Source organism: Impatiens glandulifera, chromosome 3 (genome assembly GCF_907164915.1).
Source record: "Impatiens glandulifera chromosome 3, dImpGla2.1, whole genome shotgun sequence".
NCBI classification, from domain to species: domain Eukaryota; kingdom Viridiplantae; phylum Streptophyta; class Magnoliopsida; order Ericales; family Balsaminaceae; genus Impatiens; species Impatiens glandulifera.
The window spans coordinates 65372190-65394606 of NC_061864.1; the positions used below are offsets into that span (position 1 = coordinate 65372190).

Below are 22417 nucleotides of genomic sequence, written 5' to 3' on the forward strand. Positions count from 1 at the left end.
TATTGATGTGAAGAATTTTAGGCATATTAGTCTCGTTTTGTCATTCTATAATATTGTCGTAAAATATTTGGCTAACATGTTGCAAAGGGTATTAGAGACAGTTATATCTAATAATCAGATGACGTTCATCAAATGTCGTCAATTCTATGATGTTGTACTAATAGTCAATGAGTATATTGACTCAGTAAATTCAAGAGGTGAATAATGTGTGCTTTTGTCAAGTTAGATCGAAAAAGCTTATGATCGTGTTAATTGGGAGTTTTTATTTGATGTAATGGACAAAATGGGAATGAGTGCGAAATGGATTGGTTGGATTAGATTTGCCTCTCGACGGGTAAGTTTTCTATCATTGTTAATGGAAGTTCTCAAGGATTTTTGAAAGCCTAGAGGGATCAGAAAGGGTGACCCACTCTTTTCTTTTTTATTCGTCATTGTTATGGAAACACTCTAAAAAATGATGACTTTCGTAAAAAAACTCGGGACTCATCCGTAAAGTGTGTTGTGGGTCAAGAAGATATCAGTTTGTCATATCACATTTGTTTTTGTTGATGACACACTCTAAATGGTTCATGCTACTTATAAGAACTTTAAACACCTTTGAGATATTTTATGGTTATTTAGTGCATATTTCGGTCTTCGAGTTAATCTTAATAAATCAGGCATCTTTTTTCAAATTCTGTTTCAAATAGAAAAAGAATAAGGTTGGCAAATGTGTTGGGGTTCAGAATTGGTGATCTTCCGTCAACATGTCTTTGTATGCCATTATGTGCTAAATTATGATCCAAGGTCTCTTAAGATTTGAATATCACTAAAATGAAATGTAAATTGTCTAAATGAAAAAGTAAAATAATCTCGGAATGGGGTCAACTAATTCTCATTAAGAGTGTGTTGTCATCTATGCTCACATATATGATGTCGTTATTTATTCTCCCCAAGAGTGTGGCGGTGAAAATGGAAAAAATAATGTGTAAATTTTTATGGGGGTCTTCTAACTCATCGTTTTGTCATCTAGTTGTTGGGATAAGGTTAAATGTTTTAAAAATCAAGGAGGTATAGATATTCGAGATATTATTTCTTTTAATAAATCTTTTCTATCAAAATGGTGTAGTAGATTTGCAATGGAGTCGAATAGTTTTTAAGCATCGATAATTAGATGTAAGTATGGTAATGATTGGTCTGGTTGTTCACAAAAATGTCTAATTATTCAGCAGGATGTAACATTTGGAGGGGAATTTATCCAATGTGAAAAAGTTTTCGTGAGCAGTCTAAATTCATTGTGAGGGATGATTATTCGATTAGATTTTGGAATAATATTTACGAGCTCGATAACTTTTAAGTATTTTTTTTTTAATTTATATATAATGTTTTGTCGTTATGTTTAAACGATTTTGTTTTCATTTTTAATATATATGGACCTTTTTAAATTTTACTATTAAATTATAAAATAAATATATCAATTTTATATTATTTCTATGGAATTCAACTATGAAAATAAAAAAAAATAAAAAAATGTATAATAGACATTATTATAAATAATATATATAATTTCGGATAAAGATTTGGAGAAAAAAACGTGGAATTTTTTAGTTATCTGATATGTATAATTTTTTTTTTTTTTTTTTTTATAGATTGGAGAATTAATTTGTGAATTTCATATAGACGTACAATTTGTTAGACAAAATATTTGTGTTATTATTTTTATATTTTATCATTTTTTTAATGTCAAGCTTGTTTTAATTATTATTATTTATGAATAATAAATATTAAAATAAGATATAACATTAATATCACAAATCCAAAAATAATAATTAGAAAACTCGAAATTCTCAATAGAGTAAAAGTAAATAAAATTAAAATGAGATAAATAAATAAATAAAATGATCTTGTAACACACATATTTTCAAGAGTTTAGAATTTTTTTAAAAGGAAACACTTTTTATATTAAATTTTTTTGCTTTAAGAATATCACTTATTTAATTATTAAAGTTTGAAACTACTAATAATATAAAATTTATAAGTTTTATTTTCAACTAAAATAAAAAATTAAATAAAATTAGTAAAAATATTTTCATTTTATATATATGTCTGATCATGAATTAGTATCAATAATTTTAATTTTTTTAAATATAATTATTTTGAACTTTTTACTTTTAAATAAAATATTTACACAATCTTTGTAAATATTATCATACCTTATTACATTTAGTTCCTCTTTATTATTCTCGGATAAGTAAACGAGACCTACTTATTTATCTTTTCGTTTTAAATTGATTAATTTTGATTCTTTATTATTTTATTAATTATTTATCTTTTTATTAATTATTGTTTGGAAGAGATCATAGCCAAAATTTTAAAATTATCTTAAACTTGTGAATATTTTATTGTTTTATTTTTTCAATCTTAAGCTAGAAATGACTCACAAATAATTTGATCTGAGCCCAAATAGGTGTGGCCCAAATGTTGGGTCCATCTACATCATCTTTCTTTTGGGTCCATTTTCAAAAGATTGTTTGTTGAACTTGTATTAAAGTAAAACTAAAATGTAAAAAATTAAAGCAAAACACATTTATACTCACATTTAAGTGAAAGTCTTGAATATTAGTTATATTTTATTATTATTAATATTATTATTTATATATATAATTAATTATTTTGAATCCAACTAATTTTAAAATATATATATATATATATTTAAATTTAAAATATTAATAAATAAATAACATTATAAAACAAATTATATTTACAAAATTAATTATATTAATTAACTAATATAAAAAATAATTTATAAATATAAATTTATTTTTTAATGTAAAATAATATAAAATAATAAAATCAAAATTATTTAAAAACTATAGGAAATTTAAATTTTAAAAAATTTGTATATTCAATTAAGATTTTAACTTTATTTTGTTACTTCTATCCATCATGTGCACTTTTACAATTTTGATAATAAAAAATAAAGAATTTTTATAAAAATCAAAATATTTGCTCAAAAATGGTTTCTTTAATTTGAATATTTCTTCTATCATCTCATTTTTATCAATTGATCAAATATTGTCTTGTTACTTAATAAACTTAAGACTTTTTCATTACATACTTTTTATTATTTGTCTTGGATTAACTTTAGACAATACATAGTACAAATTTGACAATTGATCTAAATAAATACTCATAAATTTAATTTAGATATCTAATAACAATTCAAATCATAAAAAAACTCAATAAGCACCGTTCAACTTTTATTTTATTTCATTAAGATTTACAATTACATTCATCAATCATACACACACAAAAACTACTTCTAATATGAAATCCTAATACAGTTTAGAAACTCTACCCAGATTACATTTCTGATAACCCTTTCACACTCAGCCATTTATAAGCTTCTTAGAATCATCCAATTATTTATGTCTCTACACCAAACCCTAGAGTGTTTCTGATCAAGAATTGTCTTTAGCGGTATCCAAATGTTGATGGTCTTGGAGCATTCTCCTGCAATTCAAAGGAAAGGAAAGGAACAGCAAGCAAGCCAGATAAGTAAGTAAGTCTGATCATGTTAATTTGTTTGATGTTTCAATTTGATCTACCTTAACAAACGAAACCAAGACAGTGATGTCATCAAGCCTGCCCACAGAATAACGAAAACCAGCATTTTGGGCAGGTGTTGATCTCATCTTATCATTTCCACTCTGTCTTGCAAAAGCTGCAATCTTTTGAGTTGTGGCTTCAGGATCCGACCCAGTTCGAATGTTTAGCAGGTATGGTTGGATCGACTTCTCCTGTTTGGAGGATAAAATCATTAAGCTTGGCGGATTTATCAGACAAACCCTTAGTTCTATATAATCCATCATAGTCATAAACTTCATTATGAATCTTGTCATGAATTCCATGGCAACTGATTCATTGAAATTTTTGATAGAATGAAAACTATAGAACATAGGAAGGTGACGACCGCCGCCAAGAGAGAAAAATGATAATTACAGAACATGGGTGTCTGTCGTTTTATACATGAATAATTAGGGCAACACAAGTACCCAGGTTTTCATTGGGCCTGTTTTTGGGCTTATTAGGGCAACGTCACTGTCGGGCAGCATCACTGTCCTAATTTTATCACAAATAAAATTTTATTATTATTTTTAAATGTTATTTATATTATATGAAAATGAGTTATTATTAATTTATAAATCTTTATATAAATTAATAATGATTAACTGTTTATTAAAAAAAATAATAATATTGAATTATCTTGTGATGTGACGCCTTGAATTTTATTAACTATTTTTTACAAATTAATTAAATTTAATTAAAAATCAATTAATTAAATAATTAATTATATAATCATAACATAACATGGTATTAAACGAGTATATCAAACAATTTTATCATGTATATAATATAGATATATAATTTTAAATTAAAAATAATAATAATAAGGAATCAAATTTAACCAAATTTAGATAAATTTTAAACTAAAGTTTTTTTTAAACAGATAAATAAATAAAAATATTAAAAAATTATTTATATTTGAACTTAAAATTTTATATTAAAAAAATAATTTATAATTAATATAAAATATTTATTTTTTATTCATATATAAAATCTTTTTATTAAATTATAAAAATATATCAATTTATAATAATTTATAAAATATAATTGTTAAAATCACCAAAATTATTTTATTTACAAATAATATATATATATAATGATTGGGAGAGTGAATTTGAGTGAGGGAATAAGAGAGGGAAAGACGTGGTATAATGCTGAAAAAATCAAATAATTTCTCTCTCTTTTCTCTTTCCTCCAACTTTTTTATTTTTCCAAACCATGAGATGATGTCAAGTTATTCTCTCTTCTATTAATCCTTCCTTAAATTCCTTCTCTCTATCGATCCTAATATATATATTATAAATTTTGGAGAATTAATTTATCAATTTTCAAGATATCTTAAGTAATTTCTTAGACAAAATATTTGTGTTTTATTATTATTATTATTATTATTATTATTTTATTTTGTGACATTTTTTTAATGTATTGTCATGTATTTTTATCATTTTTGCATATTGTCATGTAATTAATTTTTGCAACTGATTATTTGGAAAAGAACCATAAAGGGAGAAAAATGATAATTAGCACGAAATACTGTTGGGCCTCTATCTTTTGGGCCTATCCCTTAATTAGGGTTAAAAATAATGAATTTATATTTTTTAAATTTGATTTAAATATTAAATAAATTAAAAAATAATAAAAATAAATAACACTTTAGAAATTATATTTATAAAATTAATTATATTAATTTATTTATTTATTTAAATAAATAATAACACTTTTTTATATAAATATAATATATTTTGTAATTAGGACGAAAACACTGATAAGATTTCTTTGAATAATGAAGAAACATCACTAACAAAGTGTTCTTTTGGTCAGAGACAAATTATTATTATTATTATTATTATAATTATGTTTTGTGATATTTTTTTAATGTAAAACTTGCTACTTTTTTTTTATCATTTTTTGTATTGCACATGAAATGTTAAAATATATAATTATTTTAAATAAAATATTTAAAAATTATGTCAACTCACATATTTATTTTCATGAATATATATGTATATTTTTATTTCTATTGTTTATAAATAATAAATATTTAAAATAAGATATAACATTATTATTAAACATCAAAAATATTAATTTGAAGACTCTAAATTCTAAACAGAGTAAAACGAATAAAAATTAAAATAAGATAAATAAATAAAAGATGATCTTGTAACTCAAATATATATATATATATATATATATTAAAGGAGGTGGTGGTGGTTGATTAGTATAAAGTAGTTTGGTCTTCAAATGTTATACCTCGACACCAATTTATCATTTGGATGACATTCAGGAAATTATTGGCGACAAGAGACATAACTAAGAAATATATGAATATTTAGATGTTGTACAATCTGCGCAATAAAAGAGGAAAACATTGACCGCATGTTTGGGAAGTGGGCATTTGTATCCAAGTTGTGGATCAATTTTGCTCAGAACATGAATATCACTAACTTTCAAAATTCATGGAACGAAATCATAAGGCTCGAACTTGAGTCGTTTTTTTATCAAATATGGTTCGAATTTTGCATTGTGTCGTATGAGGCTCAAACTATTATAATTTTAAAATAAATCGAACTGATAATTCTTTTTAATTCTAACCAAAAAAAATTGAACTATAATTTGGATATTGGACTAAATCAAGTACAGATCAATTAATTTAAATTAACAACCAAGGTATACAAAACCAAAACCCACTTTCTTTAAATTGATAATATACTTTTGAGAAGTCCAGTTCATTAACATATACATATGGACAAAAATCATGATTTACTAACAATCACAAGATTTCAAAAAGAAATTAACTTAATAAACTAAAATTAAACTTAGATTTCGGTTTATCTCAAAGGAAAACAATGAGAATCCATATTCTACGAATTCTAATTTCATCAAATTGAAGGATAAGTTTTTAGGAGAAAAATCGTTTAATTTGAATAAAAATGTTGTTCGTGCTTTTTGAAGTACATTCAAGATCAACAGGTTCCGATGTTGGAATGAAAGTAAATCAAGCTTGAACACGCATTAACAAAATGAAGAACTATCTCATAAAATTGCTATTCCAAAATTTGTAAGAAAATTTACTCACACGAGTAAAACGTATCGATTCCCCCAGATATACCCTGGGAAATAAAAAAAAATAAAAAAATATAAATATTCCCGTGTAGGTTGAGGTGTTGAAATCATCGTTTATGCTCACTCGGGCGACTATTCCGATGGCTATCATAAGAGCAAAACGTATTGATTCCCTCATATATATATATACCCCTGAAGCAAAAAAAAGAAATAAAAAGAAAATTCCCTAAGCCAGAAAATCAAAACTTTCTCTATGACTATACCGGGAATAATCAAATTTTCGAAGGATTACGGCCCATGGCAAAAGCAACCAAAAATATAACTAAACGAGACTGCACGTCTCGGTCACCTTATTTGCGAGTTAAGAATTTGACTGCACATAATTGAATTTATTATCTATATATCTTAACATAAGACTTAAGAGAAAAATGAACTCAAGATCTTTAAGCGAAATAATCTATATCAATTGCAGAATGCTCGTATCTTAACTCTGAACACATTTCGAATTCAAGTTTCCATAATTCTTGGATATGATCCATATTTCTTCTTTTCAAGCATTATTTGAAACCAAATTAAAAAAAAAAGTCTAGAAATAACAAAACAAAGGAGAAAATTTGCTAGATTGGTCAACCATCGAGAAATTGAAAAGACTTTTGGTAAGAACAAAAGATATTGCTTTGTTTATCTTCTTTAAAAACACATCCAACGGCAACGTATTTAGTTAAACGAAGCAATGATGAATAGTGTTAGAGTCCTCCTTGATTGGATGAAAAATCGTTAACTTCTTTTAGCGACATAAAGTATATTACTAAACAACTTATAAGCAATAGGCAATAGATTATATATATATCTTGTTTTATCCAAAATGTTTATTTTTGTGTTAATTTGATCTGACGGAAACATCGATAACTTTTATTTGACTAGAAACTAATGTAAATTCCAAACAAGTAACTAATTAAATAAGAGTGAGATTAGTTTAATGAAAATTTTAAACTTTAATTTCAGCACATTTTCATTATGGATATAATCATATAATATATACCTCATAACAAATAATTATATCTATTTGCCTAATTTACTTTTCATTATTATACATATATCAGCCTAATTGGCTTGAAATCATTACTTTTACTTAATAAATAAATGTTTGTTTAAAAATATATGAAAAAATTCATATAACATAATATAAATAAGCAGAGACGGATCCATGAATTCGAGTTTGGGTGTATTTAAAAAAAAATTGTGTTTGCTTAAAAAAGTAACGAGAAATTAAGGATAAAACGACAATGGAAAAATAAAGGTTAATTTTGTCTTTTTTTTTTAAATTAGATTAAAAATATTGTATTAAATTAAAAAAAGTTAAGAAATTAGATGGTAACATCCCATTTGTAAAGTAAAATAAATAAATTATTTTTTAATTTAGGCTTCAACCCATTCAAATCCTATTTAAATCAATCCCTGCAAATAAGATATAGTTTTTTAAGCTCAATCATAAAAATATTAAAAAAAAAATTAATGATTTAAATGACATCAAAATACACCATAAATGAGGAATAACTAATGGAGAAAACAAAATGCTGACCAACATAAAAGAAAAAAATTTGTTAACGAGCGTAATATCCTATTGAAAATTAATGAGTTCTCCCCTCCCCTCCATGGTTTTCTTAAGAGACATTCTCAATTATCACAATAATAATGTTTGCGATTTTTTTCGAGTCAAATAATAATGTTTTCTATCAGAATATGATGAAGACAAATAAATATCAACTTGATTGAAAGGGTTATAGTACAATACATTAAAAAAAAAAAAAAATTTATTAATAAAAAAATGAAAAGAGTTTTAAAATGTTAAACGGTTAACATGAAACTCAGAATAGTAAAACTCTCTCATCATCATCGACCCCAAGACATTAGATCATTTTTTTCTCCTTTCATTCATTCTCTCTCCCAAAATTATTTCAAATCAGGATCCTCATCATCATCAAGGAGCGATTTCATTCCATATACTTGAAACAGATCGATCGATCATCAATGGCTCTCAAATATCTATTCAACAGGTATCGATCAAATCTCTAAACAATTTCCAAAATCTTTCAATTCTGGCGTTAATTGATCATGATCATGATGATGATGATGATGCAGGACTATGTCCATGCCCGATATGGTCAATGATAATCCCGCCTTTGTTGATAATTCCGACGATACAAAACAGAGACCGTTATCTGCTGTAGCAGAGGCCTTCGAAGATCTATCCAAAATGCTCAATTCTACAGAAACTAGCCCCGACGTCGAACTCAAATTGAAACCGTTTTGCGATGCATGTTCTTTAGTCTCCGTCTTATTCGGATGCCTAGGCATGGCTTTCAGATTTGCCGAACTTGAATACGTTTCTAAGGTTAGATCTTAGATCCATCCATTCACGAAGACGATGATTGTATATATATATCAAATCATGAATTCAATTTCAGGTACATAATCTTGTTGAAGCTGGAAAAAGATATGAGACATTGAGTAGTATGCTTGATATTGATGTGAGAAACGATACAGTAAGAACAGCGGGAAGTAATTCACGCAATTTACGTAGGGTTAGACAGGGGCTTGATTTGATAAGAGCAATCTTCCAGAATTTCTTATCACCAGAGTATGTTAATTATTTGTGATTAATTAATTATACATTTCTGAAACCCTAACCCTAGCTAGGAATGATTTGGTTTTCTTGTTCTAGATTTTGTTCTTTGAAAGATGCAGCATCAACAGCTTATGCTGATGTTTGTGCACCTTATCATACATGGGCTGTAAGAACTGCAGCTTATGCTGGAATGTGTGTTCTTCCAACTAGAGAACAACTTCTACTTAAATTGAATGCAACAGGTGAGATGATTATGATGATTGATTGATTGATTAACTATTTCAATGGCTAGATCATGATTTTGATTTGTGTTTGTTAATTGGTTGCAGATGAATTAGCTGAAAAGGAAATGAACAGGTATATCAAGGCATCGCAACCTGTTATAGAATTCATAGACAAGTTGTATATGTCGAGGGATATCAGCTTGGATTGGTGATCACGATGATAAGGAAGGGCGGAACTAGGATTTGAAATCTAATCGGACAAAAACTTTTAACATAATCTACTGGAACTATCGTACCATGATAATAATATTAATCAAGTAAGCGGAATCTATTTAAGGTCATTTAATTATATATAACATTTTGGATTATCGGGGTTGTTATCGTGGGTTACAAAACCTAGTAACCCCGCTCTTGATGATGATGCGGACTGACTTGGTGCAAGCAACCATTTTTCATTCTTCACCAACAAGGTTTTCAGGTTTCATCTTCTTTCTTTGTATACATATATTATAAATTTTCCTTCTTAGTAGATTATTATCATTCATATGTCAATATATATATACATTCCTTGTAATACAAGATTATTAAGTAAATTATGTAATTTATTTATTTATAGATAAATGGGTTACTTTTTAACTCATTATGATAGTTCAAGTGTGAAGAAAGATTACCTTAATTAAAGAAAAAAAACATCTTAATTTGAAATGAAAATATAATCGTTGCATAGAAAAGTAATAGAACGAATTTAAAAATACACTTTCAATCGGGATCATAATTAACTATATTTGAAAAGTTCAGTTATAAAAATATTTTGTAGCATTATTAAACTCATTTAATTATTAAGTGACAAGAATGGTATATTTCCATTAAAAATGTTTATATGGGAGTTATGACTGTGAATATTTGTGCTATTTTCTTAATTAAAAAAGTTACAACCAATTAAGAAAACTGAACTGACAAAAGTATTGTCCAAGACATTAAAAAGTATAGTGTTTCTATTAAAACTGTCCTAAAATGAAGTTGATGTCTTATTTATTAATTTTTTTTATTAATAATGTAAAAAAAAAACTTGTAAATATGATTAATAATTGATCATATTTTAATCACAATTTCAAAGATTTAATATATATATATATATATATATATATATATATATATATATATATATATATAGAATTTTAATAGATTAATTTGCATATATTAATAAATAAAATTATTTTAATATTTAATTTATTTTACAGAAAACATTAATGATATATGGTTTCCTTGGGGAGTGTATTTATTATTTTTGTAACTTATAAAAATTATGTTTTGTTACTACCATTCTTTTCTGGTTTGATTTTAGAAAATTCTGGTGATGAAATCAATATACTATATTATTTGAAAAATTAAATTATGATAAAATTATATAAAAATAGTTTTATATAATATATATTAAAAAATATTTTTATTATTAAATATTTTTATCAAATATGAAAAATAAGTAAATATTTTTGTCATATTATATTTAATTATGTTTATTAGTATTCGATGTAGAATCACAGCTACCTCGAAAATTCATGACCAACGATGTATCATCCATACCGATCTAGACTTCTAGCTCAACTACGTATGAAATCTGAAAAAATGGTCCAAACAAAACAATTTGGATAAACACCTCTATTCAAATTATAATACTCATATTTAATATCTCTAACTAAAAAAAATGGTAGGTTAGTCTCATTCAACTTATGTAAATTTGATTATAAGCCTCAGTTTATGAATAATATTACTCAATTATATATATATATTTAAATGTATACAAATTTATGACAAAAGTATTTCAAACCTCTCACATTTTTTTTTTCTTAAAACCTCTTCCATTTTCATTACTATATATATATAGATAATTTATAAAATCAATAAGAATAATAATTAATAATAATAAAAAAGTATAAATTAATGAGGTCTAAGAAAGAAAATACTGAGGTCTGGTCCTGTTGGTCCATGAGGATTAATCATATAAAGAGCCTCTGAATCCTTAGACCCAATAACCCTATCAAACCTAGCTCTTATATAAGTCAATTCCCCATCCACCGGCGCCGGCGCCTGACCCTTCTCCGGCGGACATGGAACCACGCCGGCACCCATCGAAACCCCTCTCAAAAGTTGCATAACATATAACTCATCATCATTCATTTCTCTTCTCCTAATCGAATACCCAATCTTTCTCCCATTACAATAAACAGCCCAAACAAATTCTTCCATCAACTTCTTCTTATGTGATTTGGTTTCACTTTCCAATGCAATTCTGATAATATCATCCGAATCCATTTCTTTGTGGAAAGTTGAAGTTAGTAATGGGAGTTCGATTATGAAGATGGGTAATCGATGTGGATCATCTTGTACAGCTAGGATTAGTCTGCCTTTCTTGTACCCGAAAAGGGTACCTGTTGTGGCATTGTCTGTTAGAAGAGGTCTTCTTTGTCTTCCTAGAAGGGCTACCATTTTGCAACCGGAAGTTAACATGGGAAAAAGCTTGAATAGGCGGAGGAATCCTCCGCCGCCGCTACTGCGGCGGCGAGAGGAGCCCTTGCTTTGTTTGCCTAGGAGAGAAAGGAGGGCTGGATTTTCCATTTTTTGTAATGAAGAAGATGAAGTTGAGATTTGTATATAAATGGGTTTTAAAGGGTAAGTGGGTAGTGGATAAGAAAGAAGAAGAAGTTAGGAAAAGGTGTGTATAAATGGATGATTTTGATCAAGTGAGAATGACTCGAGGCATCCTTCCACTTGTAACAAAAGTGATTGAGTGTCCCCATTAGTTAGCTAGAGAAGGTGATTGGTTAGCTGGAATCTTGAAGTGGAGGAGTCAAATTAATGAAAGGACCCCATTTAGTTGGAAAATTATGAGCATTTGATGTATGGTTCGGATTTAGATTATTTGAAAAATGATGATTTGGGTTGATTTTGAAGTGAGAAGTTGTTGATTTTTTTTAACAATATTTAAAGGTATTAATATATAATGATAAAATAAAAAATATTAATTTAAAATATAGAGTAATATTTAATACTTTGATTAATGAATTAAGTGATATAATAGAAAAAAAAGAATTTGATATGATGTTTTTTTAATTTGAGTTGCTGAAATAACCTAAATTGAACGATGCCTTAATTTTTTACAAACAAATTAAAAGTTTAATGATATTTTAACCTTAAAAATAAATTTGGTAGAAAAAACAGAGAAAAGATATTATTAGTTTTTTTTTTTTTTGGGTTAGTTGAATAGATAAAAAAAAGTGATAGGATCACAAGTTTGAAACATGGTTAGATCCGTATGCGTTGAACTTATATTAAATGTAATTAATTTAAATTTGTTTTTTTTATGTGAAATCCTAACATAATATGATATAATAATCAATGTATTATGTGTTACAAGATATTTCAGAGTAACTATGTTGGAAGTGAGCTTAGTGATGGATCTATGTAAGAGTTTGGATTGCTGAACCAACCCGAAAAATTATATTTTTATTTTTACTGCAAAAATGTGATATTATCTCTAATTTTTTAAAAATTTCAATTTAATTCACGATTTGTTTATCTATTTCTTAAAAAAGGCAAAACTTAATTTATTTACTTGTTTTATTCATAATTTTCTCGTTTATTTAAGCTCACTCAAATCTTTTTCAAATTCATCGTAACCCCAACTCAGATTCTTGAATCCGTCTCAGGTTGAGCCGTATAACTTCTCATTTATTAGATTTGTGATAAAAAAAAATTCAAAAAATTAATATCAAACAAGCTCTAGAAGGTGAGAGAGCTTCACTTTCAAGATTGATTGATTGATGGGGGAATGAACAAGAAAGGGTGCTTTCAATTTCAACGTGATTGAAGAAGGGGCGGACCACATGGAGGAGGACCAGAAAAAGAAGCCTAATTCTAACATCTTGTTTGATCTTAGTTTATTTTTCAAATAATCTTGAATTCTAAATCTTGTTTTATTTTATATAACCCAGAAAGATAGCTTAAATGCAAAAGTTGTTGATTAATAGATTAAATGTCGATCTATTGTTCGATTCTCATTTATTTTGATGGGTGAATTGATCAATTATTTGAGTCAATATATGTATATATGTAATGTATTAAGGGATTATTTGAAAATGAATAAAGTAAGAGGTAGGTTATAAAGTTTTGAATGACAATATTGGTAATGGCAGGTGTTGCATGTGGCTGTCTCATGGTTACTTGGGTTATCACTTTCAATTAATAGCTTTATCTTTCTTTTTCTTTATCACTTTCTTTTCCAAATTCACGTACATACACTCAATTATTAAGGTTTTAGGCTATCCTCTTGTTTTTCTTCCTAGCTCCAATCATGAATGCATGCTTCTGTTCTTTCTTTCTTTTTTCCTTTTTCTCAATGAAAACTTTTAATGATTTCTTCAAGTGATGAATCTTCATAGCATTGATTTCCTAGAAGATGAATTGAGTGATTATTTCATTTATTAAAAACAATAATCATCCTAATAAGTAAACTAATGAAAAACAATGTTAATCAAGTAAAAACGGTAAAAACAAGTTAATCAACAAGGTAGCCTAGTGGTAAGAGTCGGTTTAAGAAACCAAAATTCACGGGTTCGATTTCATCTGGAAGTGTTTTGAGTTTAAATGGGGCTATAATTGTAGGGTCATAATAGTTCTCCTTAATTAAAAAAACGGAAAAACAAGTGAATATAAGCAATAATCATTTTATCATATAAGTCAGTTAAGGTTTTTTCGGAGTTGGGACATAATTAAACATTATTTCACTCTTTTTTTTATTTAACTAAAATAATAAAATATCTTTTATTTTATTTAAAATAAATATTTTATTATTATATATTATATTTAAATATTTTTACCAACAAATTACTTTTCCAAAATTTATCCTAAACAAGATTATTTAAGTCTAATTTTGAATGCATCATGCGAATAAAATAATCATCTCAATTGAAATAAGTCAAACATTTAAGCACTACATGATCATCTAATCAAATTAATCACTCAACACTTTATAAAGTTTAATATTTTTTATTTAAATAGAAAAAAATATTAAATTTAGGTTAATCTAACATACATGCATACTTACCTCGAAATAAACCTCTTTTTAAAAAATATGACGGACTAACTACTATTTCTATCTTTCAATGAAACAGCCCAATGCCAAAAACAAAAATTGCATGTTTGAGTCTTAGAAATAGTTCAGACCATTTTAATATAAAAAGTTTGATTTGTTCTACAATTAGAAAATTAAAAATCTACAATTTTTTCATTTCGTTTCTTTATTCTATTTGTTGGAGTTGGTTAGTCAGTTGCATAAATCAACATCATTCAACTAATATAATCAAAACAACTCAAATTATACTTTTATGAAATATATATTGTTTTCAATTATCATTAACCAAGGCATGAAATGATAATCAAATCACACTTTAAGTCATGTTTATCAATTTATATCATTATTTTATAAAACATACATTTCCTTTATTCAAATCATAGCTATTTTCAAAATTCTTTTAAAAGCTAATTAATTTTAAGAGAACTCTAAAGATAAAGAAATCAAGAATTTAACTTTTATTGATGTCTTAACTATCATATGTTTGGTTCTAAGTTTTAGCAAATCAAGCCCATAAAACTAAGGACACATCAATTTAAATTTGATTTTCATTCCAAATACAAACAAGTCCTTCACCATTTGAATCTAGACTCATTAATCTACTTTAATATTAATGTTCATATTAAAAGTGAGTTCCCAATGGTTTATTAACTATGAGTTCAACTACCATCGTTTAACAATAGTAATTTAAGCAATAGCGACGCTAATTTCATCGTTACATTACTATTTCATTTACCAAATTTTGTCAATATTATCCGCATGCTTTAGTGTATATAAAGAAGCTCGATTCTCCAAAAAAGTAAAATTACAATATACAACCACCAACAAAATAATCTCAAACACCGAGATCAACAAAAAAATTACCCAAAAAGAAAGAAGATAATTTCTTTTGTAAAAGAAGGGAAGCATATTTTTTTTTCTCTTTTGTTTTGTTGAAGTATCATTTTCTCCGTCTTATACTCTTTTATACACGACTCTTAACCAACTCAATTGGGCCGTCCATAAGTTGGTTTCAACCCTCCCAAACCACATATATCCGCAGCCGGCGGCGCATCCCAATTCTTCGTCTTCAATTTCATTATCTCGAACCAAGCAAGACATCTCTGAATATCCAATCCCATAACCCTTCTCCTCTCGGCCGCTAACCTCTTCCCCGCCTTCCTATCAAACAACTTTTCCCACCCCTTCTCCCACGCCCCATGCGCGTCACAAAGCTCTAACGTCTGATTCCCCCACTCGGTCCAACTCCAACCACGATCAAGAGCCGGCATTATCACCTCCAAACACAAACCGGAGCAAGCCGCCGTGCACGGCCTACACTTGGCACCGCTTAGCGGTCCCCTACTCGATATCGCCGCCACAGGAACCCCATTCTTATCCGGTGGAAAACTGTACCTCCTATCCGACATAACGCAAAATGGTACAGACATTGTCAGGTAGGGAATCTGTTTTACTTTGAGTTGGGCCTTGAAGGCGGACTCTGAGTTGAGTTGACGGTAGCCAGCTGAGTCGAGTTGATGTATTAGGGATAGGCGGGAGAGGGCCACCGAGGAAGTGAGGAAATCGCCTATCCCAAGGCGGTCGTTAAGACCGCCGTAGGATGAACCGGGAGGGACTACATAAAGACCGGAGATGAAATAATCGGATCTTAACGGAGTTGACCAATAAGCATCGACTCGGGTTCGAACTATCCAATCGTAGGTGAAATTATTCTCTTGTTGATAGGATTTTATCATGGTGAGGCAACCTTCTACAAGCTGGAAATATTGTAAAAGACCCTGCATGTGCATGCATGCATAGTATTTACTATTAGACCTACCATTCATTATTCTAAATAATTATGATTTATGATTTATGACAAAAACAAAGTATTTGTGATATTTATATGATTTTAATATAATGATAAAATAAAAAAAATAATAATTTAAAATATAAAATATTTTAATATTTTTGTTAATAAATTAAGTGATATAGGTAATAAATTAAAATAATAATAAATTAATTTTATTTAAATAAGATCAACAAAAAGAAGAAGCCCTAATAATAATTTATACAAAAGTTTCAAATGATTAAGAGAAATAAAATCTTAATGCAAGTGTGAACCTAATAAACAAAAGGTAAAAAGGTTTATTTTTGGAAAAGATTAACTTTATTTTTTATTTTATTTTTGTTTAGAGTTTATTTGCCGGGAATATTACAACCACTATACATTTAAAAATTAAAAAATGAAAACCAGAATTGAAATATTTTATATCTTTAATAAAACATTTTTAAAAAATTTAAGATTCTTTTTGCCTAACCAGCGCTAGTGAAATAAAGGCTATAAGTACTTGGGGAATATTCGGTTGTGGTTAATTTAAATTTTAAATTATTTAAAAAAATATTAATTAAGAATAATTTTGAGAATTTGATTTTTTTATAAAAAAATTTTAAAAGATATTAATATATAATAATAAAATAATATTTTTTTAAATAAAATATATTTTAATTAATAAATTAAGTAACATAATTAATAAAAAAATAAAATAATATATAATAATAAAGATGCTTTAAAAAGAAAAATTAGTAAAGTAAAAAAACCAAACTCACTTTCCTTTTTTAAAGGCTACGGACTTGATTAGATGTTTTGATCTATTTTTCAAAAGCCATTCACAAAATTTCTAGTTTTTTACATGAATATAACTTTAAGAGTTTGAATGAGGTTTGGTTATTTATAAATTTAATTTTATTAAAAATATATTATTAGTACTATTGATATAAATGATATAATTATCAGAAATATATTTTAATTATACATATATTTAATAATATTTTTCTAATTAGCCATCGTAGTTTGGTAAGAACAATTAATCATCATTCAAATTATTTTTGAATCACAACCTCATTAATAATTTTTAAAGAATTTTTTAGGATAATTAGTCAAACAGAATTCTAGTTTATTATAAATTATAATCCAGATATCTAAATAACAAAATTAATACTTTAAATAGACAAATTATGGATTTATAGCTATTTTACTAAAATATAATATATAAACTAACAAGAAAAGTGATTCAATATATAATGGTTAGAACAAAAAGACAAATAAATAAAAAGTTTGTTTTATTCTCAGTTAAATATATTAATAATTATAAGGTACTCCATTTATGTTATCACAAAAATAACTGGGTTCTGCCAATAAAAAATTATGATTATAACAATTAAATTTAAACTCTTATAAATTTGAAGATATGTAAATATTTTGATTTTCCTTAGAATTTGATTCTGGTTTTATGAGATTTTTTTTTTTTTTATAAATTCTGCGTCGCTATAGTTATAACCCTTAAATCTAGAGGTGAGTCGGTTAGTAATTTTTTATTTATAGTATATCAAAATTTTCAGTATAAAAAAATTCATACCGTTATTTTCGGTATGATACAAGTAACATACCGAATATTGACTATATATCACAATTTCGGTATGATATTGATATTATATTTTAATTTGATTTTCAAAAAGTAAATTTTTATAATTAAATTAAAATGAAATATGTTTAAAGAATAAAAATTAATCTATTAAAGTTAAAAATAAATAATATTAATGATCATTTAATTTTATGAAAGTTCATATTGACTATCTAAATCTATATTTAGAAATAAAAATTAAATCTTAATAATTAAAAAGTATTATATATATATATAGATATATAATTTATATTATTTAGACATAATTATTTAGAAATTTTAAAAATCTCATAAATTTACATATTCCTTTATATAGAAAAAAATCAATATTAAAATAAATACATTTACTTTTATCTTTATAAAATTTAAATAAAAAAATATTTTAATTAATAAATTAAAAATATAAAAAATTAATTTTCATCCAACAATTTTTTATTTTTACATAAAACCTCAACAAAATAAATAAAGATATTCAATATAATAAAGGTTTTATTTCAGCTAATCCATAAAAAGTTGTTTTTATATATTTTTAATTATTAGAATATATGAAATCATTATTATAAATAATATTTAATAAGCATCCATCCAAGATAGTAGGAAACCGCTCCTCCTAAAGAAACGTACACAAAAAAAAAAAAAAAAAAAAAGAAAAAAAAAGAGTAAAATCGAGGAAGAAGGCGTAAATGTTGTTTACTTACCTGTATGCCGTTAGGCGAGTTACTAGCGGTTAGAACTCGTGCTTGTGACTCAGTTTCCGGTATATGTTTGGGCTTGAAGATCCGTACAGCGGCGATTTTGTGCGCAGATTTAAGCACAGATAACTTATACGAATTCGAATCAAGCGGACTGTGAAGAAACAGATCTGAATTCGGATAAGCACCGAGTATATTCTTCATAATCGAAGGTCCGGTCAGTTCGAATCTCCTCGCGCCTCCGACTAAACAGACGGCGATTCTCGAACGATGCAATCTCTTGCTCGCATCCGATTCGGCGACGGAGGAGGAATTAGTGACAGGTCCGCGGTTGTATAATAAGGATTTCACTGCTCCGAATGATGGAAGGGAGACTAATGGAGATGCGGTTGGAGTTATTGAGAGAAATAGGAGGAAGGAAAGTGGAAGGAGAATTAGGAGAATAACTGACCAATCTGGATCGCTGAAAAATTTCGTAAATGAAATTACCGTCGTCTTCGTCGTAGGAGGAGATATGATTTCATCTTCGTTCATCTTGTTGAAAATTGTTTGGAATTAGGAGGAAGAGATCGAGATGGATCGACGATGAATGTATATATATATATACAGTAAGATGGAGTTTGAAAATGGTGAAAGTGGCTTAGCTAGGGTTAGGGTTAGAGATGCAGACGATTTAGGTTGAGGAAGAAGATGGTGTGAATGAATTGAGAGAGGGCAGTAGTTAAGGGTGGCGATACTTATGCACTCTCATATTTCCTTTTTCTTTTATTTCATTTCTTTAAATATTAATTGATATATATTACTTTCATTCAAAACTTTCTATAACTTAAAAGTTAATTGGTTTTAAAATATCCTAAATTAGAATTATTTATTTAAAATTTATTTTGTCTTTGATCTCCAAAATATTGTGACAATATTTTATTATTTGTATTACCAAAAAAAAAATTATATTTATTTTTTTATTAATTTTATTTCTTTATATTAAGATTATATGAGGAAAGATAATATAATTTTCTTTTGTTCAATATTATATTTTATTTTATTTTTGTAATAAATGGGTGACAATTTGAATCAGTTTCAAATTGGCTGGTTCGAGTTGACAGATTAGCAAGTTAACGGGTTGAGCAATACTAACATAAACCTCATAAACCTGATATGTTTAGTAATTAGTGTCAAAATATTTAACAGGAACCTAATTAGTTTATTTGTGATAGACCCGAATTCGACCTGATTTACTCAATTTACTCAATGTAATTAATTCGCATCTCTTTATTTCAATTAAAATGACATCAACACAAAAATGAAAATGAAATTAAATCACACATACGTTTACAAAAAAAAACACAAAATTCAAAAAAATAAAAAATTGTAAACAGGTTATCGATCTACTTTAGGTTATTTAGGTCGACCTGATTTAGACCTGAAAAAAAAAATCTATGATCCTATTTTGATTTTTTCGTGTTCGGTTTGGGTCGTACTTTTGTGTATAGGTCCAAAATTGTTAGCCTTAATTATTTATTGAAGGGTATTCATAAATTTAGTTATATTGATGAGATCAATTAACAATATCTTTAATATATATAGTAAGTTAGTAACGTAAACTTAAAATTATAAAACAATAATTACATGCTGGAGAATTATAACTAAATAGAAAAAGAGATTAAATAAATTATTTTAATACTAAACAAGAATATATTTTTATTTTTAAGGAAAAATAAATCTTTAGACCTATCTACTTGTGCAAATATAATTAAGTTATTCGTATGAATAAATAAAAAATCGTATAATTAATAAAAGTTCAACATATGTAGTCTATCAATTAATAGGATTAATTTTTTTAAAATTTATATAATTTTTAATTAAATATTTATTTTTTTCTTTCTTTTTATTAATTAATTAATTAATTTCTCTCATTTTAATTATTAATTATTTAATTTTATATTTTTATATTTTTGTTGGTAATATTTTTGTGATTTTTTTTTATTTTCTTTAATATAAATAAAAATAAATTTAATAGTTTTTTATTTAATTTTTTTATTCAAGTTTATAGTAATAGTAAACAAAATTATTGATTTATTTTTTTTATTTTATTTTTTATAAAATCTTGATTATTATTATTATTATTATTTTGGTGTTTGATTGATTAATATTTATTATTATCCAATTTCAATGGTTTTAATTTTTGTTGTTGAATGAATGAATCATTATAATATCTAAATATTAGTCCCTGAAGAGTTAAATAATTTTAAAATAATTAATGTTGATATAGAAAAAATACAAAAGAGTAGAAACAACTTAAATTAAAATAATCAAATATTAACTTATGAATAGACTGAAGGAAGAAAAATAAATAAATAGAGAGAAATTAATTAATTAATAAAAAAATAGAAAGAGAAATTAATTAATTAAAAAAATATAAAAAAAAAAGTAAAAGAGAAAGATTAATTAATAAATAAATAAAAAGAGAGAAATTAATTAATTAATAAAAAAAAATAGAAAGAGAAATTAATTAATTAAAAAATCACAAAAAAAAAAAGAGTAAAAGAGAAAGATTAATTAATAAATAAATAAAAAGAGAGAAATTAATTAATTAATTAAAAAAATAGAAAGAGAGATTGATTAATTAAAGAAAAAAAACTTCACAACAAAAAAGTAAATAAAAAAATTAATTAATTAATTAATAAATAAAATGAAGGAAGAAAAAAAAATATATATTTAATTAAAAAAATATATAAATTAAAAAAAAATAACCATATTTATTAATTAAAATTAAATAAATTAATTTTTAATAATATATACGTTTAAATAAACTTTTATTAGTTTATATGTCTAAATAACTTAATTATATATAAGTATATAAGTTTGAATAACTATTATTTCTAATTTCTAAATAAATTAGCTAGACAACAAATTTTTTAAATATGCTCATGGTTCATATTTTGGTTATCTTGTTTTCATAATTGTTTTCCATCCACATTATTTTTTATTCATTTGGTTGAGAAATATTATTATAACTTAATACTATTTTTTTTTTTTTAAAGTTGTTCTTACCGTAATTTTATGATTTTTATAAAAATATGATCTTCATGATATTGAGGTGACTAGCCTTTGCATTCTACCACTTGATTAAGTGAGATGCTTATTTTTTTTGGTATGATAATTATAATTCACATGTGTTATAGATCAGAATTAATTCGTTTAGAGAGTTTATTTATAGTATGATAGGTTATAGGTTATATGATAGAACAATTTTCCTCGTAAATTTTTCAAAACAATCGAGGGACAAGGCCGACACTAGGATAAGAGAACCAATGCAGTCGCCTATAAACTCTAAATTTTAGGGACCCAAGAAAAATTATAAAAAGAGTTTGAACTTAAAACTCTTAAAAACTATTATATGATTTATATTAATTAACCAACTAAATTAAAATACTTAGGTTAAATATAATATAAAATTATTAATTTTTATAATATAACATAAAACATATCAAATTATATAAAAAATTAAGAACTTTTTTTTTCATGTCCCAAATTTCAGGGTTAGCCCGCCCGAAAGAAAGTAAATTTGTCATCACAATCTATATTAATTATTCTAGTTTAAAATGAAAACTTATTATAATTCTTTATTC

General features: G+C 25.8%; 4 protein-coding genes across 4 annotated transcripts; 1 reads left to right on the forward strand and 3 right to left on the reverse strand.

Moving 5' to 3' along the window:
* Positions 1-3221: 3221 nt before the first annotated feature.
* LOC124928611 lies at positions 3222-3978 on the reverse strand. The gene is made up of 2 exons (XM_047468851.1): positions 3588-3978; positions 3222-3492 (listed from the first exon to the last, which is right to left on the reverse strand). Exons 1-2 carry the CDS (start codon positions 3936-3938, stop codon positions 3454-3456), a joined length of 390 nt encoding a protein of 129 aa, XP_047324807.1. The 5' UTR covers positions 3939-3978; the 3' UTR covers positions 3222-3453.
* Positions 3979-8700: 4722 nt separating this feature from the next.
* On the forward strand, positions 8701-9741 carry LOC124930631 (ACD11 homolog protein-like). Its single transcript, XM_047470960.1, has 5 exons — positions 8701-8726; positions 8812-9064; positions 9138-9310; positions 9395-9540; positions 9628-9741. Exons 1-5 carry the CDS (start codon positions 8701-8703, stop codon positions 9732-9734), a joined length of 705 nt encoding a protein of 234 aa, XP_047326916.1. The 3' UTR covers positions 9735-9741.
* Positions 9742-11277: 1536 nt separating this feature from the next.
* Positions 11278-12154, reverse strand: LOC124932816 (protein MIZU-KUSSEI 1). The gene has a single exon (XM_047473499.1). The coding sequence runs from the start codon at positions 12136-12138 to the stop codon at positions 11461-11463; it is 678 nt and encodes a 225-aa protein (XP_047329455.1). The 5' UTR covers positions 12139-12154; the 3' UTR covers positions 11278-11460.
* Positions 12155-15423: 3269 nt separating this feature from the next.
* LOC124932292 lies at positions 15424-19544 on the reverse strand. Its single transcript, XM_047472909.1, has 2 exons — positions 18795-19544; positions 15424-16431 (listed from the first exon to the last, which is right to left on the reverse strand). Exons 1-2 carry the CDS (start codon positions 19320-19322, stop codon positions 15640-15642), a joined length of 1320 nt encoding a protein of 439 aa, XP_047328865.1. The 5' UTR covers positions 19323-19544; the 3' UTR covers positions 15424-15639.
* Between the last annotated feature and the right edge of the window lie 2873 nt (positions 19545-22417).

Bases quoted from the DNA above. Each gene is read 5' to 3' on its own strand.
- LOC124932292 (XM_047472909.1), bottom strand. From the start codon at position 19,322: ATGAACGAAGATGAAATCATATCTCCTCCTACGACGAAGACGACGGTA. The intron at 16,432-18,794 runs GTAAGTAAACAA...ATGCACATGCAG, and splicing joins ACTCGCCTAACGGCATACAG to GGTCTTTTACAATATTTCCA.
- LOC124932816 (XM_047473499.1), bottom strand. From the start codon at position 12,138: ATGGAAAATCCAGCCCTCCTTTCTCTCCTAGGCAAACAAAGCAAGGGC.
- LOC124930631 (XM_047470960.1), top strand. From the start codon at position 8,701: ATGGCTCTCAAATATCTATTCAACAG. The intron at 8,727-8,811 runs GTATCGATCAAA...ATGATGATGCAG, and splicing joins CTCAAATATCTATTCAACAG to GACTATGTCCATGCCCGATA. The intron at 9,311-9,394 runs GTATGTTAATTA...TTCTTGTTCTAG, and splicing joins CAGAATTTCTTATCACCAGA to ATTTTGTTCTTTGAAAGATG.
- LOC124928611 (XM_047468851.1), bottom strand. From the start codon at position 3,938: ATGTTCTATAGTTTTCATTCTATCAAAAATTTCAATGAATCAGTTGCC. The intron at 3,493-3,587 runs GTAGATCAAATT...TTTGAATTGCAG, and splicing joins TCTTGGTTTCGTTTGTTAAG to GAGAATGCTCCAAGACCATC.